Source organism: Pocillopora damicornis, chromosome 2, assembly GCF_964200805.1.
Source record: "Pocillopora damicornis chromosome 2, jaPocDami1.2, whole genome shotgun sequence".
Taxonomy (NCBI): domain Eukaryota; kingdom Metazoa; phylum Cnidaria; class Anthozoa; order Scleractinia; family Pocilloporidae; genus Pocillopora; species Pocillopora damicornis.
The window spans coordinates 14462464-14489437 of NC_142671.1; the positions used below are offsets into that span (position 1 = coordinate 14462464).

Sequence of the window (26974 nt, forward strand, 5' to 3'; positions counted from 1 at the left end):
ATGCCCCAAAAAGACCAGACAGAGTAATGGTAATAAAGTCACAGATTTTTTTGTCTCTTTGGTGTATAGGCAAGTAAACAAAGAAACAAAACTTGATGCAAGAAGCAGTGTCAGTAACAACTGAATTGCACTTAACTCTAACAGTAACCTGACATTGCTGTCATGTAATTACACTATGGGTAACAAAAGGCAAACATCAAACAGACCAAAAATAATTCAGAGGTCTACAGCAATACCATTACATTTTTTCTTTTATTTCACTCCTTTACCTCCTCCTTTACGTAGTTCAGTTTGTTTACAAGTGACCACGGATTAGCTTTGCAATAATTTATGTACAATGAATTATGGACAAAGAGAAAGGAATCTTACTATATTTAAAGTTTCATGAACCACTCCTGAATAGAATGTAACCATACTTATCTACCACTAAGCAGAATGTCTAAAGTTACTACAGAACTCTAATATTAGACAAAAAGAAAACTATAAAAGAAGTCTATATAGAAATCCACAAACCATTAAAAATGTTAACAAAGCCCCACCTCAAATAAAAGTTTAAATAATGATAAAGACTGCAAAAAATTGCATTTCAAACCACTGATACTGAGTGGAAACAAACCAAAAATCTAAACATACATTGCACAGCAATTTTACTGCTTAGGATTAATATAGGATAGGCTACCAAGATTTTTCAGACAAAGTAAATGGTAACAGCAGTTGCCATGGTACCAAAGGTAAACAAAATTAGGAAACTTCAATATCCCAGTGACTTTCAATTCTCTATGATGCAAACCATCAAGGCATTAATTTTTTAATTGACCTGAAACATATTTACAAAATATATTCATCTGACTTGTAACTGTACATAAGTGCTATCAAGGAAACTGTCAGATTTTGGGGAGCTTAGGTGCTGCTATAACTGGATTGTTCTGTTCAATTATTTTTCTTCCTTCACTTTTGTAGTCATATGTACAGCTGTGAGCTTCTGCATAACGGTGAGTTGCACAAAATGAATTTCCACATCTGTGGCAAAAGAAAAACACAGACTAAGCATCACACCACAAACATTTTAAGGATAATAAAACCAGCAAGATAATGATAATAATTATACTACTAATAATACTACTTCTGCAGTCTAGGCCACCTAGACTGCAGAAGATTGATAGTAACTGGTTTTTAGTGAAAACCTGTGAGCTATAAATAAAAAGCAGCCACAGAAATCACCATCAAAAAATTTACACCAAAAATAAAAAATAAATAAATAAATAACACAGGAAACACTTCATACATTTAATGTGTTGCATGATTTAAAGTTATTGTATCCAAAATTATTCACAGCCAACATCACAATTAAGCTTACCTGCATTGGTATGTCGTGGCTAAACCTGTTTTTTTCCCACACATAAAACATCTAGTCTTCTTTTTAACAGGTAACAGTTGAGGCGGTGGATGTGGTTTTGTTTTTACAGGAGGAAGATGATGAGAGTGTGAAGGAGCATCTAAAATAGAAAAGACAATGCCATCAATTCAGCATATTCTGAATATTGTAATCAAATAATAAATTTAATAAAACAAGTTACAATGTTGAAGAGTGGTACTTTATATAATATAAATTACTCACTATTCGATGCACTTCCATGAGAAATTCGATATGAATATGACAGGGAATCATTCTGCAAATGCAAATGTGGATACAATCAGTAACAGTTATTGTACTTGTCCACTGAAAATCTCAGTCTCTACTCTGATTTGATTCTCTTTACCAAGAATGGAGATTTAAAAGCAAGTTTCCTTGAGTTGGATAATTTCAAGACGCAAGAAGATTCACTTTTTCACATGAATTATCTCAGTCAATAAAAGCCTTGAAAAAATACTTCTCAAGAGAAATTCTGAAATACTGACAGATAACATTTAACTTATGTTTTCTGTGCTGCTTCCTTCAAAAAACTTTTAATTGTACTACCTCATTGTACTACTTTATAGAATTGTAATTACAACAGTGAAGGTAGTCTTTTGCTCATCAAATTGATAAAACTAAAAAATTGATTTACAGCAGGAGTGGTAAAAAAAGCTATGATCCATACTAACCAAAAGTCCAGATCTTCTTCCTTCAGGAGTTGGAACCCGATTGTCCATCCCACGAAGCCGTCTGAATCCACCACTTCCTGTTGACAAATCTAAAGGATACCTAATATTGGAAGAATCCTCAGGAATTCTTGATCGTCGTAAACTAGCACTTCCAGATGCGTAATCTAAACTAGTTGCCCCATGTGATGGGCTTGAAGTCCTTGTTTCCTTGTGATGACTCACAGGTTTTGATATACTTCCCAATGGTTTAATTTCTTTAGAGTCTTTCACTATCTCTGATATTGTCTTTCTTCCTTCTTTAATTGCACTCCTTGAAAGAGTTCGACTTGAAGGAACAATTTTTGTATCCTGGCTAGATTGTACTAAAAAGTCTGATACATCAATTTGACTTGTTTTCCTTCTTGTATTTACAGGTGGCAAAGGCCCTTTGGGCGTCACCCTGCTTGTCGCACTTGACTGTTTTGAAGGTGAACCTTGAATTGCTGGTGCCTTAGGTTGATGTCTACTTGCTGAATGATGATCAACAACTCGGAATGCTGTCTCGTGAGTCTTTGTTGCAGCTGAAGCAGAGGTTAATTGCAACCTGGAAGAAAAGTCAATAAATCCTATCAAGAGAGACAACAAGCAATGGTCTCTGACACAAATGCCTTTTCAGGGCAAACACTCAAGGATATCTTTAAAGCTGCTTATCATACTACAAAAACTGGGAAGGAAGGGGAGGGAAATAGATAATCAATATAATTTTTTCTCCCCTTTCCCCTCCCTCCTCCTTGCGCAGGTCCATTTGTTATCATCTCCTGTCATATCCCAATTGCTCTCCAACAATCCTCTACATTAAAAGTCTGAGATACAGCCACCTCTATTGCAAACAAGAAACAGTAAAAAATTTCTACAATCACTTACACTGTGGATTAATAAATAAATGTCTGAATATTACTAACAACTGAATTTACCTTCTCCTTGCACTGAAAATGGATGCACTGGTAGGTTTTTCAGTGGGTGGTGGTGCTGGTTGATATTTAGGCTGAAATAAAATCAAAACCAAACAATTATGCAAAAAAATTCTTGACACAAAACTATTCCTAATATCCTCTATTGCTTAAAAATCAAGTGACCATCTGGTTAAAGAAAAGTTCTAAAAAACTTTCTCTGTTTATACCACTGACTTATCTGCCTCCTCCTTGTATACAAAAAAAGACAAAATTATTCATTGCTTAGTAGAAAAGTAAAGTAAAATGAATTAACCTCAAACACACACCATCTCTCTCTCTGAAAACTTAATGTTTATGTAAGATTCCTCAATTCTATTTTTGTTGTAAGAGACCTGTATGGCTTGTTATCAGTATTTCAGTTGGTGAATAAGAAGGATGTTTTCACATCATGACACTTATTTGTGTGGATTCCTAACACTTATACAGCAGGTTACCCTCAATGGATGGTTCAATTCCCTACCTTCATGGTTTTCTGTGATTCCATTTTATTCTTGAGAACTCTCATTTTGTTCATGGTGACACTGTTTTCCTTAATGGCTTCCTGAAATTATTATATAAAAACCCATCACCTCACCAGCACTAAAATAAAACTTAAAGGTATGTATTCCTAATACTTTCACACCAGACACAAGTAGATGTAGTAATAAAAATAAATTTACGAGAGTTTTATTAGCCCACTAAGGGTTTGATGATGAAACCAAGTACAAAACAGCATGATGACAAAAATGACATTCAAGGAAAGTCAGACATACAAAAGATAAATTTCAGCTAAACTGTCTGGAAACTTATAAAGAGAGTGAACCAGTTAACTATTTGGAAAACTTCATATTTTTAAATTGATATGTGGGTTCAAAACAAAAGGGAATGAAACTTGATGGTACTATGAAATTTCAAGTTAAAATGGTTCTAACTGGTTTGAATTCCTTTGAATCTGAAACCCTTTTTAAACTTTGTCCAACACATGAAATCCTTGAATAAACTGTTAATAGAACAAAGAAGTTTAAATCCAATCATTAATTAAGTGTACATGTATTATTACAAGCAAAGCAAAAATTGAGGGGAATTTGAGATGTCGTAAACTCAACAGTTACTGTACATTGAAATTCATAAAACAATGAGTTTTGATGAAACAAACCTGTGATATTGGTGGTGGATGATCCTCTTCCTCTTCATCATACAAATTATACATTGAAGCACCACTACATTTTTTAATGAAAAGAACCATGATAGCTTAATATAAATAAAGCACTGTAAATCAATATTTGAAAATTCAAATCAAACTTAGAAATCACAGTTAACAGTACAATATTATCCTTACAGCATATATGAGCACAGGTCAAGTAGAAAAAGCAACCAAAAAATCTCAACTCATTACAACAAAAAGTCATCACATAAATAATGGCCTAAAGTTGTTCACATTTGCAGATGATTGTATGGAGGGTTTAGCATATATGTCAAGCTGTTTTTCCTTCAGTCTATATCAAAGAAACTTTCCTGTGATAATGAGTTTTTGAGGATTTCTTTGAACACAATCTGTACAAAAATAACTTTACAAACTACATCCCCAAAGGTTAATAGTAATCTTATGTGGATTTCACATCTATTATACATATTATTAACAGGGCACTGGAAAATTGCCAATGTCTGTTGTAAGAAAATTACCATTCCTTACTGATATCAGTTAAGATACAAATATTGATACAAACGTGCAAATACCTTAATGAGTCTGAAAGAGGAGTCAGTGTTCCATCACCTCTGTCCACCACTCGAAAAAAATTCAACTGATCTCCATCCCTAAAAAAATATTGTAACGTCAACATCAAAATGGAACTAAAATCAGTGAATGAAGATCATGATGATAGCAGTGTAGGGCGAATATAGTTCAAAGGGTAGGACTGAGTACTATTCTTGTATTTTCACAGGGGCATAGATGGTGATCCACCAAAAGTTACTCTTTTGTTGAGAATACTTTAAATAGCAATAGGAAACCTTGCAGGTAAAAAGATATGGAAATAGAAATCTCATGAATGTGAGAGATTCACATGTAAGAAAAATGGCTTTTCTGATTGTAGCAGGTGCTCTTGGAGTTATCAAAGCACTGAAGAAAAAAAATCAGTGAAATTCCTGGAAATATTAGACTGCAGATTGAAGCACAACACATTCCAGAAAAGTTGTCATCCATTAAATATATGTATAATGTCAAAAGACACCCCCCTGGCCACACTAAATAATGAAGCAGACAAACTATACAATGTTAATGATGATAAATAATAATGATATTAATAATAATCATGGCAACAACAATATCAATAAAATAATATGATCAGAAAGAAAGTGAAGACTTCCTTCACTAAGAGGGAGCAGAATATTTTATGTGCATGCATTTGTCTGCCAACTGACCCTCAGTGTTGAGTGAAATTCTATTTTTTTGCCTGTGTTTATGAAGATTGGCAGGCCAATTAACAAGAACAACAATTAGGCTCATCATAGTCTAAGAAGTTTGGAGAGTTACCTAAAAACAAGTAATGTCACTTGGCGGTTATCTTTGGGTAGTTTATCCCATATTTCTTCCCTGCAAAAAGGAACAAATCAAGTGTCACTCGTGAGAGGAATAAACAACAAATTGATAATTTCTTTTTCAATGTTTATGGAAAGTGTAGATTCATGATAGTTCCATGATATTACCATGACCACAGGCATCTGTTTAAATAAACTTGATTATGAATATCAAGCAAACCTAAGTCTTAAGAATGACAAAATTTCACCTGTTGACTTCCATGTACTCAGCCATTTCTCGTATAGTAGGATCTTCAACAGGAACTTCAAGAGAGCAAATTGAAGATGGTCATAACTTAATATAAAGCTGTATTTAATTAACCCCAGACTAATTAGCTCAAAAGTGGTAGAAAATACAAATTAATGGTCTCACTTATTTTTCTCTCTCATTAATGGTAGAGAATTTTCATTAGAAAAAGTTGTGGTAGTTATATTTGCCCAAACTAAAAGATAGCATTAATTGAAAAGGAGCCCTGAGGTTTGAGCAAATTAAGTGCACCTATGAAATGACATTCCCACTATTGCATTAAAAAAGTCTACAAGATTTAGTTTTAGATTTAGATTAACTCACTTCTTCTTGTATTGATAGGGCCTCCTCTCATGGCTAGCACCAGTTGTAATGTTGCTCCATCTGTAATACTAAATTGATGAGGAGAAATGAAAAATAAGCCAAACTTATTTCACTTTTCTTTAAATTGTTCAATTATTCTTTACATGGGAAATTACTTTTAGAATACATAAATAGTTGAACATGATCCTAGTTTTAAAATAAATAAGCACAAAACAAGAAGTCCTGAAGAGTCCTTGAGGTTGAGTTCAATTAAAGAGATTTTAGCAAATTTTAAGTGTATTGCTGATCAGATATTATGCTGTGAAGAGAGAGTAACTGTGCTTAAGTATACCAAAAACCCTCAATCTGGCCTTGGTGATGTGTCATCATTCTTCAAAATTTCATATGAAAACTACCTTTTTGGGCAACAAATTAAGATTAAATAAGTTTTTGTCTGATTTTCTGCATTTTTCTAAATGTGTACCAACATTTTGTTGGTGACTGACCTCCAAAACAATTTCTCTGCATCACTAAAAGAAATTTAATCATGTGAGATGCCTCACTCAGTGGCAGACAATGTTAAAAATTCACTTTAGTGCTGTCATAGTCAGATATGGAAATTAGCCACATGCTTGTGCTTCTTACTGAAGTAAAGCCCATGGGTGATGGGTGACCATACATAATATCTTGTGATGTTGACATTTTTTTCTTGTCTCTATTTTTTGATTTCATTCCTGTACTTTGGAGAGTCAATGTAAAATTTATTGTTTTAAACAAAAAACCAGACTGACTCTAGATAAAGACCAATGTGTCCCAGGTTAACACCTGGCATCTTGTCTCAAGTTGGTTTAAGGTGATTCCTCAGAAAAAAAAGTAACTGGACAATTTGTTTAAAACTTTCCTTAATTGTTCTGTACCAATGTCTGTTAAAAAAAAAAAAAAAAAACGACTAAAAAGATATGTTGCCATGCTTGTTTAAGAGATATAATGGGCCAAACTCCCCCCATTTATGCCTGTACTGGCATTAATCATGCATGTCATGTCATCAGTACATTATGACATAGCTGGAAGCAAGGGTTTTTCAAGAAATACTTGAAAAAAACTTGATACCGTAATTTCCGGTCGATTACCCGCACGGCCGATTACCCGCACCGGCCGATTATTGCATACGGCGAAAAAAAAAGTCAACGGATTACCCGCACCGGTGGATAACCCGCACATTGTTATTCAACTTTTTCGGTGGCGAAAACGTGACATTAAGGCGATACATTTCAGTCTTTCGATTCAGACATGTGCACAATTCTGTGTCAATATTAGCTTATACTTTATTGATAAAATTATACAGTGAAAATTGAACAGTAAAATTATACAGGGCGAGTGTTAAAATACTTTTTCAGCGCGAAATTAGTTAAGTTTCGCACCTATTATTTTCAACATTCTGGTGATGCATTTGGGATTTAAAATTACTGTCGGCAATTTCTCAAAAAAATCGATATCTCCTGTTCTACTGGGCCTAACAAGTCCCTTAAAACGGGAAAATTCTCTTTAGCTCAAGCTAGTGAAAACTGGAAATTTGTTACTGATGCGCCGGATATCCTTGGATTATTTTTGTCACCATCAAGGTTTTGTTTTCACGCGTGCCGATAAAAATTTGTTTGTCACGCAACTAATTATGCGTGAAATAAACTCGAGTTGGCATCATGTTTTCGTGCCGCTTTGTGGCACTTTTGATACAATAAAATTCATTTGAGAGGTGGAAACGCAGGTAGGTGAGAAATTTTTTCAATTCAACTTCCAGAAGAATTTAAAATTGTCACATAACCCGCACCTCCCTATTACCCGCAGTGGCGCGGATTTAATGCAAAATCAACAGATTACCCGCGGGTAATCGACCGGAAATTACGGTAGATAGAAAGTCTTGTGTTAAGAACAATTTGATCCATTATTTGTGAAAAATCATGCAGTTTTAAACAACATCAACTCAAAATGTTCCTCAAGTGTTTGCCCTCAAGGTCATGGCTTGTATCGTTTTGAATCAGGTGTTTTGTGCATGCTTTTAGATCTATCTTTTTTCCCTTCCATGAGTTGTTTTGAAATTTTTTCAAATTGAAAGGGGATGATTTGTACACTAAAAGTATGCAGTAAAAATTTTGGTCACTATTCTCATTCAAGAGCAAAAGACAATCACACCTCTTTACCGGGTCTATTTACTGTAAAACAATACCATGTTCTTGGAATATGCCAGTGCTTATTTGCCTTGTGATTTTATATGCACTACAAGATGCCTTAAGGGGATATGATGGAGTTAAAGGATTTGACATCCAAATCAACCTGACATATTTTTTACAAGAACATGATTACTACACAAAATCATTCAACTATTATCAACTTTAAAGCTTACACATTTACACATACTTACTTATAATCATGGAGGCAATAATCATCTTCTAACTCAGCTGATCTCCATATCAAATGCTGCTGAGACATTGGAATGCCTGCAGTTTTAATAAAGCATTCACATATTAGATTTTTACAAAGAACTGATAAGTATGGTATGTTTATTAATTGAAATAATTCAGTACATCATGTTAGTTTTCACATTCATTAAGGGCTTGTTTGCATCAATGACGTAAGTGCTCTAATTTCCGTCGGAATATAAGCAAAGTTGCAAGAGAGGCTATAACTAAGAGTAAATCAGTATGACATATATGTGATGTAAGTCCTGCTTCCATGTTTGTTTGCAGGCTTTTTCTAAGATTCAAAATGGCACCCAAACTTAAAATTTACTTGTCTCCCTTCTTGAAATGTCTATTTTGATAAATTATGAACAAATTGCCTCTTCCTCGAAAGGTTAAAAAGTTTGTGATTCCACTATGCAGTATACCAAGGAAAGAGCAGTCCATTTACAGTCCTTCTTTAAAAAGCCACCCAAACAGACTCCAAAAATGAAATAGAATGTGTATTCCTTATAGAGGACTGTGAACACCATAGAAATTAACACCTAATCAAGGTAATTTAATATTATCAACTGAGCTGATAATGTAGATGGGTCACTGTAAAGAGTTTTGTTCTGATAGAGGGCTAATGCTCAAAACGTCAGCTTTGAAACTCTTTGTGATGACCAATTTACCTTATCAACTCAATTGATAAAACTAAACTTCTTTGCTATACTCTCCCACTGACACAGCACCACAGTTTCTTTGGACACTTACCTCCTTTAATACCTAATCAGCCTTATTACCAGATCTACAATCTGTCTGACCTGCACACAGATTAAGTTTACAGGTCCTAACCCTTTCTTTGAGTTTGAAAGAAAACTGTACATATTCAATTTTCCTTTCTCCTGTTTTCCTAGTTTAGTCCCAAATTCTCCTGCCTATGAAAAACCAGTTTTAGCCTAACTCCTTTAAAACCACAGTTTCGTCAACAAGAAAAATTCCAAGAATTTATGTCACAAGATGACTCTGATAATACCTAGATCAAACAAATTAATTAAAGGAGTTACATGTACACTGACACTGAAGAATGTCAAATCTATAGTAATAATCTATCATCAGCCAAATAGTTTCTTTTCAGGTTTAACATACATGTAACATACTGGTCTTTTTTCTATACCAGTAAGTACAATTATGCCATGCCTTCTGGTTAAAAGTATTACTCTACAAATTAAAATGAGACATGAGAAAAAAGGAAAACATAGTAATCATCAGCAGCAGATATTCTACACCATGATTTAGGTTTGCCTTGTCAGTAGCTGGCTCCACTCTATAATGACTTAGTGTATTTATGGGTAACCGGTCAAGTCACCCGAGAGTCATACCGCTTGCAGTCATGTCACCTGAAACCTGAGTCCGAAATTTTAGTAATGTTGCCTGAAAAAAAACGTCAAGTCACCTGAAGAAACAAATACTAAAAAGATCAGAATTTCAAACTATAAATAGCCAATAACCTTGAGAAATTTTTATCACTAAAGCGCTCTTTGTTTCCAACAACACCATGAAGATTCTTAAAGTGTTGTTCGTTCCTAACAAAAGAGAGAAACGTTCGTTTCCAACAACAAAATGCAGTGTTATTTGTTTGGTATATAATCGTTTCGTACTCACCAATGTTTTGTAAGCTTGAGAAACCTTTTCTTGGTTTCTAACAATACCGTGAGAACTTTGACCACACAGAAATCGATCGTATGCTTGGAATTGATATATGTTTGAGAAACAATTCTAAAAGCATTGTTCATTTTTAACAACAAACGGAAGCGTTCTCCATTTCTAAAAAAAAAAAATGAAGCACTGTTTGTTTGGTATGTATTCATTTCTTACTCATGGACATTTCATAAGCTTGAGAAACTCTTTCTTGTTTCTAAAAATGCCATGAAGACTTTGACTACACAGAAATCAATTGTATGGTCAGAATTGATATATATTTGAGTAAAGACTCTAAAAGCGTTGTTTGTTTCTAACAACAGAGGGAAACATTGTTCGTTTCTAGAACAACAAATGCACAGATGCAGCGTAATGTACAAGTTAAGTTCTGTTGTGTCTATTTGTGACTTTCTTAACAATAACAGATGAAAACACTTGGTAAACAATTGTCGATTGTTGCGTTTGACAAGTTGGTAAAAGATAAAGTGAGCAACACAAAAATATAGTTATGTTGTGTTTTCTGTGAACTTCGTAACATTAAAAATTAACTTGTTGCTTAAGGTAAGTGTGATATTTTTAAGATAACAGTCTATTGTTTATGCTTGAGACTTTTTTCACAGAAGTAGTCTCATAGCATCATTTCCCTTAGGATCAGAATAGGCATAAATTATGTAGTTGTGCTCTGACAGTCCCATGTATATTTTGATCTAATCAAGGTTTATATGAAGGGGGTAAGGCTAGTTACAATACGAAGCTGATCAAAATGAGAATTCATCCTTGCATTAACTGTGATGATGAAGTTAGACCACTGCAACAAGCCCTACAGCGCAACAATTACAGTCGATCATATGGCCTTTCTGACCATATGGTCAACTTCTGAGTAGTCAAAGTCTTCATGACTTTGTTGGAAACCAAGAAAAAGTTTCTCAAGCTTACAAAATATCTGTGAGTAAGAGACAAGTACATACCAAACAAACAATGCTTCATTTTTTGTTAGAAACGGAGAACACTTCCCTTTGTTGTTAGAAACGAAGAACACTTTTAAGAATCTTCATGGTGTCGTTGGATACAAAGAGCGCTTTAGCGATAAAAATTTCTCAACTTTATTGCCTATTTACAGTCTGAAATTCAGATCTTTTTAGTATTTGTTTCTTCAAGCTACTTGACTTTTTTTTTCAGGCGACATAACTCAGGTTTCGGCAACATGACTTTGGGCGAGATGACTCTCAGGCAACTGGACTGTAACCCTTCAGACATAATTCATGATAGTTGAACAATTTTGGGAAAAACCAAGGACAGGACACAATATTTAAAATTTACAATTTCATATCCGAAAATGGAAACTTTTGTTAGGAACCATGAAAAAGCCAAAAACACAGAAAAGAATGTTTACAAACAGATTCTATCTGATGATGAAAAAATAGTTGGCAAAGGTAAATTATTTAGCTCTCAGCTTTCAAAGCCTTCATTTTCACCTTTAGAGACAAATCATTTGTAAGTTTAAGATTCAGCCAAGTAAAATTAGACAGCTGCAAGCATGTCCATGCTTTCACATGTACAGTGGATAACTCCATTAACAAGTTAGGTGTTGTAACAGCTTGATTTAGCAACTGACCACAAAGGAAATCTAATCTTAAGATAAACATATGACAGAACTGCATCCGGCTGAAAATTTCAGTTTCATCTAGATGTGAAGTGTCATAGTTTTAAAACAAAAACAGTAATATGCACGTTCTCAGTTACATGACACTACAGAAGACATTGTTAAACAACTATTGATGACTATTGGCATCCAAAACATCAGTGATCAGATAAACCTTATCAACGAGCAAATATCTGGTCAGAACATTCGCGACACGGAGTCCAAGTAGACATACATGAACGTGTGCGTGACAATCTTTCACGACATAATATTGAATGCAAAAGCTTCGATGTATGTAGGATCTTAAATAGGCGATGTGAAAAACAAACAAAACAGTGGCATAATTTTGAAATACATATCCAAAAAACCAGCAGATCTCTACATACCACATCGGATCCGTACAATAATTACATAAACGATAACATCACGTTTTAACGAAAGCCTAAAAACGTGAAAATATTCAAGTGTATTCTTTGAAGGTGTTAAACCTTGCTCACAGATGTTTAAAGAGGAAATCTTCAGACCGTGACAAAATGTTTAAGTCCTTCCTAATAAGAATTATTTCAAACTTAGGAAAGTGATGCCAAGGGGAAAAAAATCAAGAATTTAAGTTATATAAAATCAAAACCCCATCGAAGAGCTAATTTCTCAGACAAAGTTATGAACAAACATTCTATATAAAACGGGTCCAATATTATCAATAACTCACGTTGCTTCATGATCCTTCGTTAATCGCTGACCTTTTGGAAAGATTTCCATTTCAAAATCAAGCGTACACTAGTCCATCCATTCGGCCAGTGTTTACAAATGGTGCAACACCACACATTTTAAATTATTTATGTCTCTGATGTGAGGGCAAACCTTCGAAAACGCGTTCATCGGATAGACGGGTTTCACACGTTGAAAGGAAAAGAATGAACTTTAAATCTACCGATCTTTTTATTTCTTCGTGATAAACAAGACTAGTTTTGTTCTCGATGGTTCGCCGTTGTTCCCACACAATTATTCATAAGCTCAGAATAATACTTGCGTTTTCACTCACCTTCAAGACGTTGAATCTTAGCTTTTACGCTCATGATGGTTTCAAAAGGGCTGACTCGTAACTCAAAGGCTGTTCCAGTTAACGTCTCAATAAACAGGTCCATCTATGGACCTTTTCAACGAAGCTTTCACACCGCAATTTAGCAATTAAAATCCTTCGCGACCAAGGACACCTTAAAACACGTCTTCGAGTGTGTCGACTGCAAGTTACTTCTTGTAGCCATACTTAAATAACGCTGTCATCCACGGCCATAAAAATCAATTTAACATACTCCTTTGACGATCAAAGACCAGATCCAACAGTTATTTTGGAAACGGTGGAGGTATTTTACCTCGGACGAAACATTTCGGAGCGTGTTGGCTCCACCGCACTACTGATATGTTCCCAGGGTACCCGGATGAAGAGCAGTTGTCATGGAAACTCGCGCAAAACTTATTGCGTGTAAACAATGAGTAACAAACGCGAAATGACTTCACCAATCACAACATCAAATTAGGTGGCGTATTTAATTGGTTCTTAAGCCCATGTACGTAGGACTTAACCAAAATTTACCTAAATAACAGAAACCTTTCAAATGACACAATAGTCTGCCGTTGAAGAAAGACGGCAATTAATTGAAAGCAGTTTAGTATTCGCTTACGCATCTTTGTACTAATAAGCTGCAAAAAGGGTAAATAAATCGGGAAACATTTACATTCTTACGTAGATATTTTCAATATTTTTCCCGTTTCATAATCAAAAAAGAGTTTTTGATAGCAATATGAAAAAGAAAAGAAAAAGGATAAAATTAAACCCAACGCCAGGTCTGTAAATCGAATCTTAGGCGGGATGTTATCATTCCTAACCCATTCATAGGCTAACAAAAATATTTCAAAATTCTGCAATATCTCTTATGATCATTAAAATTGACAATGACGAAGAAAAGGTATAAAAACCGTAGGGAATCGTTCTATGCGGCTTTTGAGCTTCGCTGCTCGGACAGGATCGTATTTGATCTAAAAATCTTTTCTAACATTCCCGACTCTGTTGAAGTGTCTTATACTTGACCATTTTCGCCGACCTTTGCCTTGTTTTCGCAGTCTTTTCTTTTCTTTTTTGGGAGAAAAAGCACAGAGCGCTGTAAGGACCGGTGGCCTTATTGCAAGCTTCAGATCGAGTTACTACGCGGAACCAGGCTCACTGTGGTATGGCTCAAGGAGACACTTTACTCTCTCTATCTCTCCTTCTCTCCCCACCAGTTGGCATCAAAGATCAGACGAGGAAACGAGATGCTACGAGGTATGTGCTGGGGGAGGTAATTAACTGACGGCGTACAAACACGCCATTCAGCCAGTAGTTTCTTAGGACATTTATACCAACTGAGTCTTATGAGTCAAGGAAGCATAACCCATACTCACAAGTTAGAATCTTCTTTGCGCACTTGTCGTCGTCTTGACTTGTGGAATTTGATAAGGACAGTGTACGACATTCTTCCATCTCATCAGTGCTCAACCCCCCTCGTCCCCACCCTAAAGGGAAGTGCCACTTCCTCATGTACCCAACACGAGTATGTGCTGCCAAGAAGTGTGTGGTTTTCGGAGAGAGGCTGTACGACGTCGATGCACTACAATCCATAACGATATCATGTTTAGAACAATTTAGTGCGACAAATCACCTGAAAAGTTCCTGGAGTGCCCCCTCCCGAGCCCTCACACTAAAAGTGGAAATGGTGCCGTTTTGTTTCGCACCACAAAACCCTTCGTTGACTAACTTTAAAAATCATCGCCATTCTCACTAATCTAATCATCAAATGAGGATTAAAAACAACCATGAATCTGATAAACGAGCGTGGAAAAAAGAAAACTGGGAAAAGCTTAAACTGGATTTAAGTTAAACGTCAACAATTGCAGACAGTTCAATTTCTTCATTTTTCTAATCTATTCTAACCAAATAGCAAGAGTAAAAATAGAAATTACTCTATACTTAAGCGATCCTTAACGAGCGCATTTGATAAAAATCTGCCAAATAATAAACTATGCTATAAATGGTAAGACCTCATCTAGAAGATGACCATATAACAACTTGTATCTCCCACTAATGGTGACTTGTAGATTCTTCATCCATAGTGCGGGCCCTTTCCTTTTAATTTCATGATAACTGACTTAAATCAAGTTAACGCATTCGAATGTTTTCTGTTGCTCTTAAAATATCTTCAAATTTGACTTTGATCCATATGACAGTTCAATACAAATCATAGTATTCCCAGTAAAACCAGTTTGACGTTACAACTAATTCTCACGGAAAAGTTTTTGTTCACGATCATGGCATGTTGTCAGTATATATCATCGTTAAAGTGATGATGACAGAATACATTACAAATCGTACCGTTTAAACAACACACATATACCTACGACAACCTTATGCCGACAGTCGAGCTTAAAGAGAAAAATATCACCTCTTTCCGAAACACACTTGATTAAGAAACAAGGGATACAATAAAAAATAATGATAATACATAAAAGGAAAGAAATTTATCGCGGCAGGAAAGCAGCATGATCGACTAAAAGCGCATAAAAAGATTGTGAGTAAAAATTGTAACATGAAAATAGGGAAAATCTTGACTGAAGCTGAAATATCGATGAACTCGAGTACACTTCAATAACCAGATCAGTCTGGTCGTAGGGTGAACGGTGGCAGTCAAGGTGCACTTGCACCCTTATCTTTTCATACATACTTTTCTAGTTAATTGAAGCAGAAATTGGTGAAGTTATGCAGAAGAACTTAGTATAACCAGAGCTGTGAACACACTCATGAATGAATTTTTACGTGTTGATGGAAAAGCAAAACAAAATAAAATCGAAATCGCAAAAGCGGGCTAAAAAAAGTGATAAAACTAAAAATGTAAAAAATCTATTCTCAGCCCGAAAAGGTTCGTGAAAATTCAGCACAATTTGCCTGGGCAATAAACATGTACCTTTTATTTAAAAAAAGTATAATCCTTCTTAACCCTTTAACTCCCATGATTGACCAAGACAGACTTTCTCCTTAAAGTATCAACGAAATATCAAGCTGACAAGTGATGAGAATTAGGAAGAGTATCAAATTAAGGATTATTTGCCGATCCACTACCAAATTCTCCAAACTAACATCATAAGAATGGTACGGCAGACATAAAGGAGAATTACCGATGAGATCTTGGGAGTGAAAGGGTTAACAAGTAATTTTCATAAAAACTGAACATGGGTCTCAGGTTTAAGGGAGTCGTCTTCCTCTTTCGTTTTGTCCTGAACCTCAGGAGATTTTGCTTCTCTCCATGATTTTACAATCTTCTCAATAGCGCCGGGCGTCCATGAGTGTGACAGAGGTGAGGATTCTATCTTGCTAAATAATTTTGATCGAGATAATTTTCTTGTTCGAGGTGAAGCCGAAGAGGATTGTCTACTGGTTTTACCAGCGTCTGTTACCTCAATCTGTATCCCTGGCGTGGATGAATTCGATTCTAAAATTGTCTTGTTCAATTTATCGGAGGTTGATTCCAATGGTGGCGATGCAATTCGTCGTCTGTTCGTCTTTCCCGAATCTGAATCGGACGCCCTTCCATCGGACTCGTCCTGACTTGGACATGCTTTGCGTCTCCTCCCAAATCTTCCAGCCTCCGAACCCGAGTCTTCGTTGCTTCCTACGTTTCCCGAAGATGTCATTCCTCGTCGGCTGCTTGACTTTGACGAGTCCGATTCGTATTCTCTTCCATCCGAGTCCTCATGACCTCTTTCGAAACTTGACTGTGAGTCGGATCTTTCGAACGAAGGTCTCGATTTGTCTGAAAGAGAAACGAACAATGAATACGCCCCCAATATGCGCTCTAACGCAAAAGAAGAAACCTCTGAGACACGACCTTTGCGTGACGCCATTTGCAAAGACTGTCTCGCAAGCGTATTTGTGCTTGTGTAATGAACGCCATCATAGTTTGAACGTCATAAAATATCAATCAACATACACAAGCTTAAAATCAAAGTGGTAAGACCGCCTTTCGCCACAGGGCTATGAACAAAGTGCGTGGATGTATGACACCAAAGACCTTAATGAAGGCAACTTCAAACTCTTTTTGAAATGACAAGCGAGGCAAAGATGTGATCTCCTGAAAATGGTCTTCTGTGGCAATTATGACAATGTACAGGGGCGTTTTCGTCACCATTCTGATAGGTGATACAACTCTAATGAAGTTGCTTCACCGCATGAAAGTAAAAAAAAAAAATTGATGGAAAAGATTGCATGATCCTCAAGTGAAACACAGCTACTCGTGTAAGTGAGAAGTGTACAGTGACTGATGTAAAGTGCAGTGAAGACCACCTTTCGGCAGATGCTCTGTGCTGACGTGAGGTGATAGGACAGGTGATGAATATAACGAGATAAGACCTTTCTGTGCCATGCTGATGTTCTGCTCCGCTTTCTGGATGTGTTTGCTCAGCTGAACATGACTCTGAAAACAGGACGCAATACAACAATACAACATAATCAATGACGAATGTGGGATGGTATGATTGGTGATGGTGAATAGTCATGACAACTACTGCATGTGTCACTCCTCCCAACTCGTTTCCAGTCGTCTCCACAAAGTGCGCGGTGTAAGAAAACGGCGGGGGAGAGGAGGGGGATGGGAAGTGAAAGAGCTCAAACTTCTGAGAAATCCTGATTTCAAGATGGCGAACGAATTTATAAAGGGCAGTAGCGAAGTGGTTTCGCTCTCGCACTTTTCTCCTATCACACCTTGCAATCCCAAGCCGCCCTTGATGATAAGACGACTGGGAACAAGTCAGCCTTATACCAAGCCTGACTGATTATCATTACCCTGATTATCAGTATTATAACGATTATTAAAATCACAGTACGCAAAATTAATTTTTGCAAGAACGATTTTCCCCTACCATCTATCCACTATCTACAAAAGACATTTGAACCATACGACACGTTAGACGGGAAAATAATCAAAACAATTGATATCAAAATAGCCAATTTAATTCTAGTTACCAACCTTTGACGATTCTCCCAAATGTCTCACAAAAGCATCCCTTAGACGGTTTCTAATAAATATATAAATAAAAATATATCAGACCATTGAGAACCCTTCAGCACGAGGTACGAATTCCTTATAAATCAATGTAAACCTTTTTAACCCTTTCATATGAATGAATGAATGATGTATTTCTATGGCGCCATATCCATGTTTGCTCATGGCGCTTTACAACAGTTTGCCGGGGACTTTGGTCAGACTGCAGTTAAAATTAGTAATTTCGGAAACCATTTCATATTACCAGGAACCCCCTAAAACCAATAGAAACCATTTCATATACCAGGAACCCCTTAAAAAGTACAAACCATTTCATAATGCCAGGAACCTAGTTGAAACGATTTGAAATCGCTTTGATTATCAAGGAAACGACTAAGAACTCTCCAGAAAGATCACGAGCCACACACGAAGAGTCACGCAACATTCGCCGTTTTCTCGGAACCGGTCTTTGATCCTTCAGAGAAGTTAGTTTCGGGGAGATGAGCGCGGGCTCATTTCCTGAACAGTAGCTTGTACTTGAGCCTAGTAGACCAAAGGTAGAGCAAAACAGTCACCTGGCCCGTGAAAACCGAAAATTACTTTCGTCGTGATGACCCACTGATGAAGCAGCAAAAACAATGAAACGACTCTTTTAACCCAGACTACTGAGCAGTCTAACGAGGTACGTAAAAAATATTGTAAACCTGAGCTCATTTTAACTAACCTGATGTCCGATTTTATTGCTTCCTTTTTGTTTTGAAGGTTTGGAACCTGTTAAGCGATGATACATTGGTATAATGTTCACTTATCATTTGCTTATATCAAATTGGCAAAAGGAAAAAGAAACTGGGGATTCTCTATCCATTATTTTTACTATAATTGTCTGGCTTGAGTTTGAAAGAAGGTAAAGAAACGCAAAATAACAAAGCAATCTGATATGCTAGTGTTGGGGCCCTACTCTATCTTAGAAATCTGGTCTTCACCTCTGTTACCCCCTTCTCCCTTTCCCTTTCTACAATGACAGCAGGGTGAATGGATTAAAAGAAAACACCTACCGATCCCAAGGGGACAGGACCGGGGCTGGTCGACCGATACCTAAGTTCTGTGATCTTCTGTTGCTGTTGTTGTATCTGATCTGTGAGTGACTTGACTTGTCTCTTGAAGTACGCTATCTCGTCCCGATTGTCTTGGGCTTCCTGATGAGACAAATGATAAAATAATATGCAAAGGCCTATCGAGTTGTTTTTTAAGTCGTCCAAAACTGTCGCTTATTGGAAGAAAACCGAAAAAATCTACGGGGCACTTAACACCAGTAGAGAAAGAGTAAACCACAACAAAAAAGCTTGAGAAGGTTGGCGAATAATACTGAAACTTGTAAAAATTCACACAATTTCTCAAAACGTAAAAGCTAGGTAATTTCTTCTTGAATTTACTTTAAAAAGTTTATCGTGTGAGCCGAGTAAGAGCTCACTTCCATAAATAAAGTCTATCCAGAGGCTGAGTAGCAATCAGTAGAGTTACCAGTTGTTTTTGAAGCATTCTGATCGTGTGATTCTTGCTGTCGAGTTCATGTTCGAGTTCTTCTCTTTCAATCATAAGTGACGTTCTCTCCTGCAAAAAAGGATATGTTTGCTGAGGTCTTTCAACGTCGCTTTAAAGTACAGTAGTCTCCCCTCTACCATCTTGTCAGAATTGACAAATTTTGCAAAAGGAAACAAGGAAGCTACCGTACACTACAAAAAATGATACGCTAGAGACTTCTTTAATTACACAGTGAGAAGAGAAAAGACAGACAATTGTATATCAGGTCTGATTGTATATTGTATTAGGCTGAGCAAGAAAGGACTCCAAGTTCAAAAATCAATGTAATTTGCTAACTGGGTAATAGAGTCGAGCGATGCTAACCTATTAACAATCTATTCAACATCGTTGAATAGATTGTGTTAGGGTTAAATTGAGCCGATCAACCATTTCCAATAGTATCAATCATACTTGGATGTTCACATTAATAAAATATGAACAACTTCTTGACATAATTTCTTCTAACCTGAGTGAGGTCAAGAAGTTTGTTTTTCACTTCGCCTAGTTCGTCGTGAAGTTTCTTCACTTCCTCAACATTAGCCCCTGTTGATGCAGCTTCTGGCTTGTTAACAGGGGGTGCTGTCACTAACTTAGTCTGCTCTGAATTACTAGGTACTGGTAAGTGTGAAATCTCTGTGACATCGTCCGGACTATCTCCTCTTTCATCCATAGAAGACATAGAGGAAACTCGTGCTCTGGTGGTCTGTATCCTCTCTTGCATGGCTGAAGGATCCATAGTCATGGTTCTGTTCAACATCCTCTGTGTATGTGAAAGAGATAGTTATTTTGAACCTGCAAAATTATTGATACCGTATCTCCCATACTTTTCGTCGTATTATTTGAACCGCGGTGATGAAAATTGATAAAACAACATCTCATCGTCGACTATGCGAATTTGAATTGTGCGAAAACAGTATGACCTCAATATGTGACTTTGCAATCTCAGTGTAAATTCTCTTATTGAGCTACATGGCATCAAAACAAGAAAGCAAGTTCACAAGTTCGTGGCGTTTTTGGCTTTCTTAACTCTTCCATGTCCAGTAACGACCACAGTGGAATTTCCCCCTGCAATATATGTACAAACGGCGTCCATTTTTCCCTGGACACTTCACTCAAACCTCAAGCTGTGATGAATACCTTTCTATGTGATGCAGTTGCTCTCTCCATTGCTAGATCAGAATCAACAGATACAGATGCTCTTCTCGCCATACAGGAGTGCGAATGCATCAGTGGAGAAACGACATCAGCCTTCAAGAACAAGATATGTCATGTTACCCACAGCATGGAGGAGGTGTGGTCAAGTACTTTAGATAACTGCACTTGATAACTGGAAGTTCCAGGCTTCAAGCCACCTTCTCTGTCTCTCAGGTGGATTTGTTTTTCAGTAGTTCCAAATTTCAAAATCTGCTCTGCATCATGTAATTAACTAACTGGTTAACAAACAGCAATTAGGGACAAAAGCAATCCTCCTGACATTGCATATCACCTAACTAACAGAATCGGATATGTCAATACATCACATATCTCATATGGTTACCAATAAGACTGTCACACTCAACACCATCACAGTTCATCGTATTTTACAAAACAATACTTACCTCTTGAAGTTCACGCTTCAGTTTAAGCAACTGAGTTTTAAGAGATTTAATATCAGTCAACAACTGCATGAAACCCACTTCATCCATTTCAACAATGTCACCTTCTCCTTCTTGAGCAGCCATTTGTTTTGGCGGACGAAAAGAAACTAAGGTTGTCCTACGTCGTACTAAACCTGGTCTTTTACCGGCTTTACTTCTTGGTAATGCTGAGTCATCTGAAGACACCTTGCCCTTGAGCAAAGTAAAGGGTGGTTTTACAACAGTGTTCGAATGTTCTTTTGATTCTGTCTTAGACTGATCATCTTCTTGAGTTTTGGTAAAATTTATTATAAAGTTTGGTGATGGTTCCTCCAAGATATTTGACCTATCCCCATGTGAGTGAACATCACTTTTTGTTAACTGTCCTCCATCTAAAGTTAAATCATCCATTCCAGTTGACACACCCTGAATTAAAGAATCCAGCCTTTCTTGGAGATCACTAGAGTCCCTGTGTTCCAAAGGGGGTGCAGGCCTCTCATTTCTCATTTCTTTATCCAGTGAATTTTTCCTTGTAAGATCTGCATCTTCAGTTACTGCAAATTCATCACCATCAATGTCTGTGGCAGATCCATTTCCCGGGCTAAGTCTTTTGGAAGCTTCACTTTCATCACTCAAACTAATTGAAGTCGACATAGATGAGCTATAGCCTGAGTCACTCTCACTATCATGTTTAAATGTTTCTGCAGCATTTCCAAGGGTGAGAACATTGGAAGCATCCAAAGATACTTCTCCATTGTTATTCACTTCTTGATGGGAGTTATGATAGCCCTGAGTTCTTTTTCGGGTAAAACTCTTTTGTTTAGAAACGTAGGATTTATTATCCTTGCTACGTCTTGAATATGGAGTTTTATATCTTGTTTGTTCATTGCTTGGAAATTCTGCTTGGGATGATTGCCTTAAAGTCTCTTCTTTCAGTATTTCCAAAGATTCTACATCTATTTCATTCATTTCATCATACTTTGAAGGTGATATTTTATCAGCAATCTCTGACAAATTGTGCGATAGGAAATTAAGTTGTGACTCTGAGAGATCAGTATGTTTTTCTTCATTGACACTTCCCTTTTGCATTGGCAGTGAACTGCTCAACCCAGCTTTAACACTATTTAAGGATGACAGGGATGTGCTGGAGTCTGATTTGCTGCTGTGGAGAAGAAATCAGTAGGTTAAATGTCTCTATTACAAATGAATAAAACTAAAATGGTAAATAACATTTAAGTTAGAGAAAGATTTCTTTTTTCATCTTGTCATAAGCATGGGATAAAGAAAAAAAATTCTGAGTCCCAAAGAGGAATCAAGCCTCATACCCCCCATGCTCTACCACAGAGCCTCAGAGACCCCTCATGAGTAAGGCCACTACAAGGTTTCCTAGGTGACATGCACACTGCATATTGCTAGAGTCAGCAGTGTTGAAAATGTGGTATGTATAAAAAGAATAAGAAATTTTGAAAAAAACACTTTCTACTTCATTACCAAGCTAAAAATTGTACCATCATTATTACTCTAAATACACACATTAAGGTAGCTTAGAGCTACAAATTCACTGTCAACTAAGAAAAACTGCAAATGTCAAGGATTGCTTAATCCCCAAGTTTTTAATGGTATAGTTTGCCTGAAAATCTTAGTCTGCCCTTATGATTGGAAATTACAAAATAAAAAGATCTGGAAATTACTTCAAACTGTTCCATGTGCTTCTTTTTTTTTTAATATTAAAGTAAGCTAATTGGTCATTTTTATTATTGCTATGGTAACCTGCTCAAAGGTTGTAGCAACACATTTACCATATTCATATGAGTGTATGTAACAAACTCACTTGAAGATAATTTTAATATTTAATAAAGGCATTAAACCTCACAACCTACATGAAACACAACCAACTATAGGTCATTTATATCATTGTCTGGAAATATGGGGCTTTCTAATTGTAATTAATGTTTATTATTGTTAATATGTTTTACTCACTGAGTATCAACATCATCAATTGTGCTTGGAGTCTGTGGGGTGGTTTCCATGTGAGACTTGGGAGTTTCTGTTTGTAACACAAAATAAAATTCTCCACAGTAAGTAAGAGGGTGACAAAGGATTATAATGCAAGCAATTAATGTAAAAACATACACTACAAACAACACTTTAGGTTAATACAATCAAACTGGTATAAAGGGGTCATCCATGGGGAATGGCAGGGTGACTGCTTATTTAAGGTTGACAGCTTGATACAGGCTCCATATAACAGGGGTATTACAAAAAACGATAAACACCACCACTTAATGTCATAATTGACCACTTCATGTCCAGAATCTGGCTCGAAAATACTACTTACTTATCAATCTGATGATCTACTCAAATCCAATCTATGATTAATAATATCACATTGACAAATAAAATTTAAAAAATTCAATAATTAAAAATAATTCAATGCTGAATAATTTGATTAAAAATATTTGTTGATCCAAACTTACCCGGTTGTGATGATGATCTGGTGTTAGCAAAACCAAATGAACGTAGGAACCCTGGTGTGAGAGCTGAGGGTGATGATGGCAAACTCTGTGAAGGAGTCAGTAGTACACTCTTGTACCTTCCTTTGGGGGTGGAGTCAGTCTGAGGACCCTTCTGGGACCCAGGTGAAGGCTCTGAGTTTGTCCTCTTGAACATTATACACTAATTAATGAACTGAAAACAAAATTTTTGGTTTGGATAAGTATAATTTTATCACTCTCCAAATTATCAAGCAGATTCTAGCTGCTTCAGGAATCAGATGTCTCTGAAAATATCATGTAATTTTTTTTGTGCTTCATGTGATTATGAGCAAGAAAGGAGGTACAATGGACAGATACTACAATCAAGTGAGGCACAAAAATGTTTGGTTAAAGGGTTTGACAATAAAATTAATGTCAAAGGCAACCTTCCTTGTTTCCAAAGGAAAATGAATCTCAAGAGCTGTGTGTTGCCAACCTCAAACATAAGAGCCCACCAAAAGAAGGTACATGACACACTGCTGCTGGAAACAGAGCCAGTTGCCCATAACAAAAACATGATTTAACATCAAAACATGCTTTCTAAACTTCTATCACATGTCACTCAACTGAAAATCATAGTAACTTAGAACATAAAAAGTTCATCAATGAACATTGTTCCAAGGCTTATCCAGCTGTGCCAACAAAATTTAAAACTTGAGGCTTTCTGATAATTTTATTGCCCATGAAAAGAGCAGCCTCATGTTCCCTCTCTCCCAATGTACACTCTATGAAGCATGTTGGGCCAAGGAACCTGCTGGCCCTAGTTGAGGGTTTGGAATTGTAATCCATTTTATAGTAAATTTTGTTGTTTTCATCTTCAGTGGCTTTTAAGAGGCTACGTAATGTCAGAGGAAGTTGTCTCTTTGGCTGAATGTACTGATGTTGCAAGTGAAAAACAGTTGCACATTCTACATTCCAAAATACTAGCCTGCCATTTAGGATTCTTTGGTAGCTTGTTGTAAAAACCAGAAATCATAAAGTTTAAGGGTTTTGAAAATGTGGTAGAACACAATCTTAAACTTCCTGTCAATACGCCTAATAGGCATTACACAAATCCTTAACTTTTGAATAGATGACATCGCCTCAGGCATTTCCCTGACATAAACTCTAACAAATTGTTGTCATTAGATTGATCGTAACACAATACAGTGGTGAGCGATCAACTGAAGTATTAATATCGGCAACACTATTCGCTGAAAACTTTAACCTCTTGATTACCTAAGCAAAGTCCGGCATGAAACTCCGCTTAGAAAGCCGCAAAATTAGATTAATCCTTCCAAAGACAATTCTTTCATGGATTAGTTAACTACCCTCCATTTTATAAGCGTATCAACCGTTGACCTTCAAAAGACATATAAAACCTATCAAAGGCGCAGTAAGACATACGATCCGGATATGGGCCAAGGTTGACGACATGTTTTGTGATCAGTGTAATTTAGCAGCTGGAAGAACAATCTGGCCACGATTAATGATTTAAACGGTATTTAGCACCTCTACTTAATAGGAGTAAGGAGAGCGGATGAAAAGCTTAGAAAAGCGCTAGAGATCCATTTCTTAACAGGTAGTGACCAGTGTAAAAAAAAATACATTCGACCACCAAACAAAGCACTTGTGATATCTGCGACCCCGATTCTCTCAACACAACTATCAGAAGGATTTTCTCATACCGGGCAATATCTCAAACGAGTTTTTACATGCACGGCAAGTATCTTGCGATGAAAAAATACAAAAGAAAGGTCTTGTTCGCTTGAAATTGTTTATTAGGTTGTTAATTTTGTAGCGCGTTGTTTCTTGTCGCATGTGTAAGCGTTGATTGTAGACGAGGGGTCAAAATACGATGGAAAAAAGGCACAAAAACTCACCTTAACTCCAAAAATATACAACTGGTAGGATCGTCAGTCCTTATCTAGGTTTCCCATCCGAATTCACTCCAAACAGGGTACCGAATTCTTCATCCTTCTAAAGTGTACACTTAGGAGTTCCTTGAATACCAAGGTTGCTTCAAATATTGTTAGGGTCCAGACCCTCACCGAGAACAAAGTTAAAAGCTGACAAATCCTCAGCGCAATTTCTGTTACTTCTTGTCAATAACTTCGCGAGCATATATATTTACTTCAAAGAAGTATCATAGTGATTCCAAAGTATATGGACGGAGACATATTACGATTAATGGACCAGCGGAAAAATCAATCATCTTGACAAAGGTCCGATTTTGCATAACAAAGACTTCACCTAATTTGCCTTGCAAACAGCATCGTGCTCTTAAAATTAAGCACACGATAAAAGGTGATAAAGAAAGTCAGTTACTTGAAAAGATTTAAGCAAGATTAACAAATAAATCTGACAAAGAATTCTTTTTAGCATGCTTATGTCGTTGTTTCCAGGTTTGCTTTTTTTTTTCTCCCATGAAAGTTCCTTGTGACAATTTTTTTATTTACCGAGACTGCGAACTAGCAAATACGATCATTATTTCCCATTATCCCACCAACAATTCATGTTAAATTAGAGACACAAGTTCAAAAAAAGTCTGAAAAACTAAGGAGCAGATCGTTTCAATGACAAAAACTCCCGGATGCGAGGGGAAAATCGTAAGCAGAATGGTTTAAAAACCACACTATGATCAAAATCAAATCTAAGCTGAGGAGTAACAAGGGGATTCGAAAATTCTCATTTTCAATCCAACTTAACTATAGGGAAATATTTCACACGGTTGCCATGGCTGAAAAATCCTTAATTTTTACCTACAAGAATATATAGAAGAAGAAGAAGACCTTTATTTATTCAGGGTAGCCCATTCGGATGCCTCAAGCACTGCTATCAATTGGGGCCCTGATAAAAATTAAAATGATAATAACTACAAAATCATGCTAAAATACTACCCCCACAGGTAAACCCAAGGAAAAATTAAGTTAATCTTAAAATATGAGCTATATACAGTTACAGTATAAATGAATAAAATCTTAAAACATTAAAAATTTAGCTTATTAAAAATTACAGAACCATTATAATAAAAAGAGTTTTTAGCTAAGTCAGTTCTAACTTTTGGCAAGTGTAACATGTTCATTTGCCTCGTAACTCGATTGTGGACAGAACTTTTAAAAATAAAATGGTTTTTAGAAAAATTGTGGACAACGTCCTTTAATGCATCTTTTGACGAGTTCATTAACATGGCTTTCTCGTCTATTTACCAGAGTTGGTCAAGTAGGATAAC

At 36.4% G+C, this 26974-nt stretch overlaps 2 protein-coding genes across 5 annotated transcripts; both read right to left on the reverse strand.

The window, feature by feature from the left end:
- Nucleotides 1-233: 233 nt before the first annotated feature.
- On the reverse strand, nt 234-13429 carry LOC113684502 (AN1-type zinc finger protein 4). Its single transcript, XM_027201880.2, has 13 exons — nt 13007-13429; nt 8603-8678; nt 6205-6272; nt 5843-5897; nt 5590-5649; nt 4794-4871; nt 4213-4276; nt 3538-3618; nt 3039-3109; nt 2086-2668; nt 1619-1670; nt 1358-1496; nt 234-1020 (listed from the first exon to the last, which is right to left on the reverse strand). The coding sequence occupies exons 1-13, from the start codon at nt 13107-13109 to the stop codon at nt 885-887; spliced, it is 1566 nt and encodes a 521-aa protein (XP_027057681.2). The 5' UTR covers nt 13110-13429; the 3' UTR covers nt 234-884.
- A 1465-nt stretch (nt 13430-14894) lies between these two features.
- Nucleotides 14895-25960, reverse strand: LOC113684503 (uncharacterized). Of its 4 annotated transcripts, none has more exons than XM_089197749.1 (12): nt 25626-25960; nt 23707-23917; nt 23210-23276; nt 21212-22388; nt 20751-20861; nt 20080-20373; nt 19554-19643; nt 19088-19228; nt 18757-18803; nt 18018-18066; nt 17402-17465; nt 14895-16805 (listed from the first exon to the last, which is right to left on the reverse strand). In XM_089197749.1, exons 2-12 carry the CDS (start codon nt 23897-23899, stop codon nt 16210-16212), a joined length of 2829 nt encoding a protein of 942 aa, XP_089053875.1. In that variant the 5' UTR covers nt 23900-23917; nt 25626-25960; the 3' UTR covers nt 14895-16209. The 4 variants fall into 4 exon arrangements, with proteins under 4 accessions (XP_089053875.1, XP_027057683.2, XP_027057684.2 ...); XM_027201882.2 differs by having other exon boundaries at nt 17336-17465; XM_027201883.2 differs by having other exon boundaries at nt 21212-22391.
- Between the last annotated feature and the right edge of the window lie 1014 nt (nt 25961-26974).

Excerpts from the sequence above, each read along its gene's own strand:
- LOC113684502 (XM_027201880.2), bottom strand. The coding sequence starts at position 13,109 with ATGGACCTGTTTATTGAGACGTTAACTGGAACAGCCTTTGAGTTACGA. Across the intron at positions 3,110-3,537 it reads AATCACAGAAAACCATGAAG|CCTAAATATCAACCAGCACC; the intron begins GTAGGGAATTGA and ends ATTTTATTTCAG. Across the intron at positions 1,021-1,357 it reads GCCACGACATACCAATGCAG|ATGTGGAAATTCATTTTGTG; the intron begins GTAAGCTTAATT and ends CTTTTGCCACAG.
- LOC113684503 (XM_027201881.2), bottom strand. The coding sequence starts at position 23,899 with ATGTTCAAGAGGACAAACTCAGAGCCTTCACCTGGGTCCCAGAAGGGT. Across the intron at positions 20,862-21,211 it reads TGAAGCGTGAACTTCAAGAG|GCTGATGTCGTTTCTCCACT; the intron begins GTAAGTATTGTT and ends TTGTTCTTGAAG. Across the intron at positions 19,644-20,079 it reads AACTTCTTGACCTCACTCAG|GAGAGAACGTCACTTATGAT; the intron begins GTTAGAAGAAAT and ends CCTTTTTTGCAG.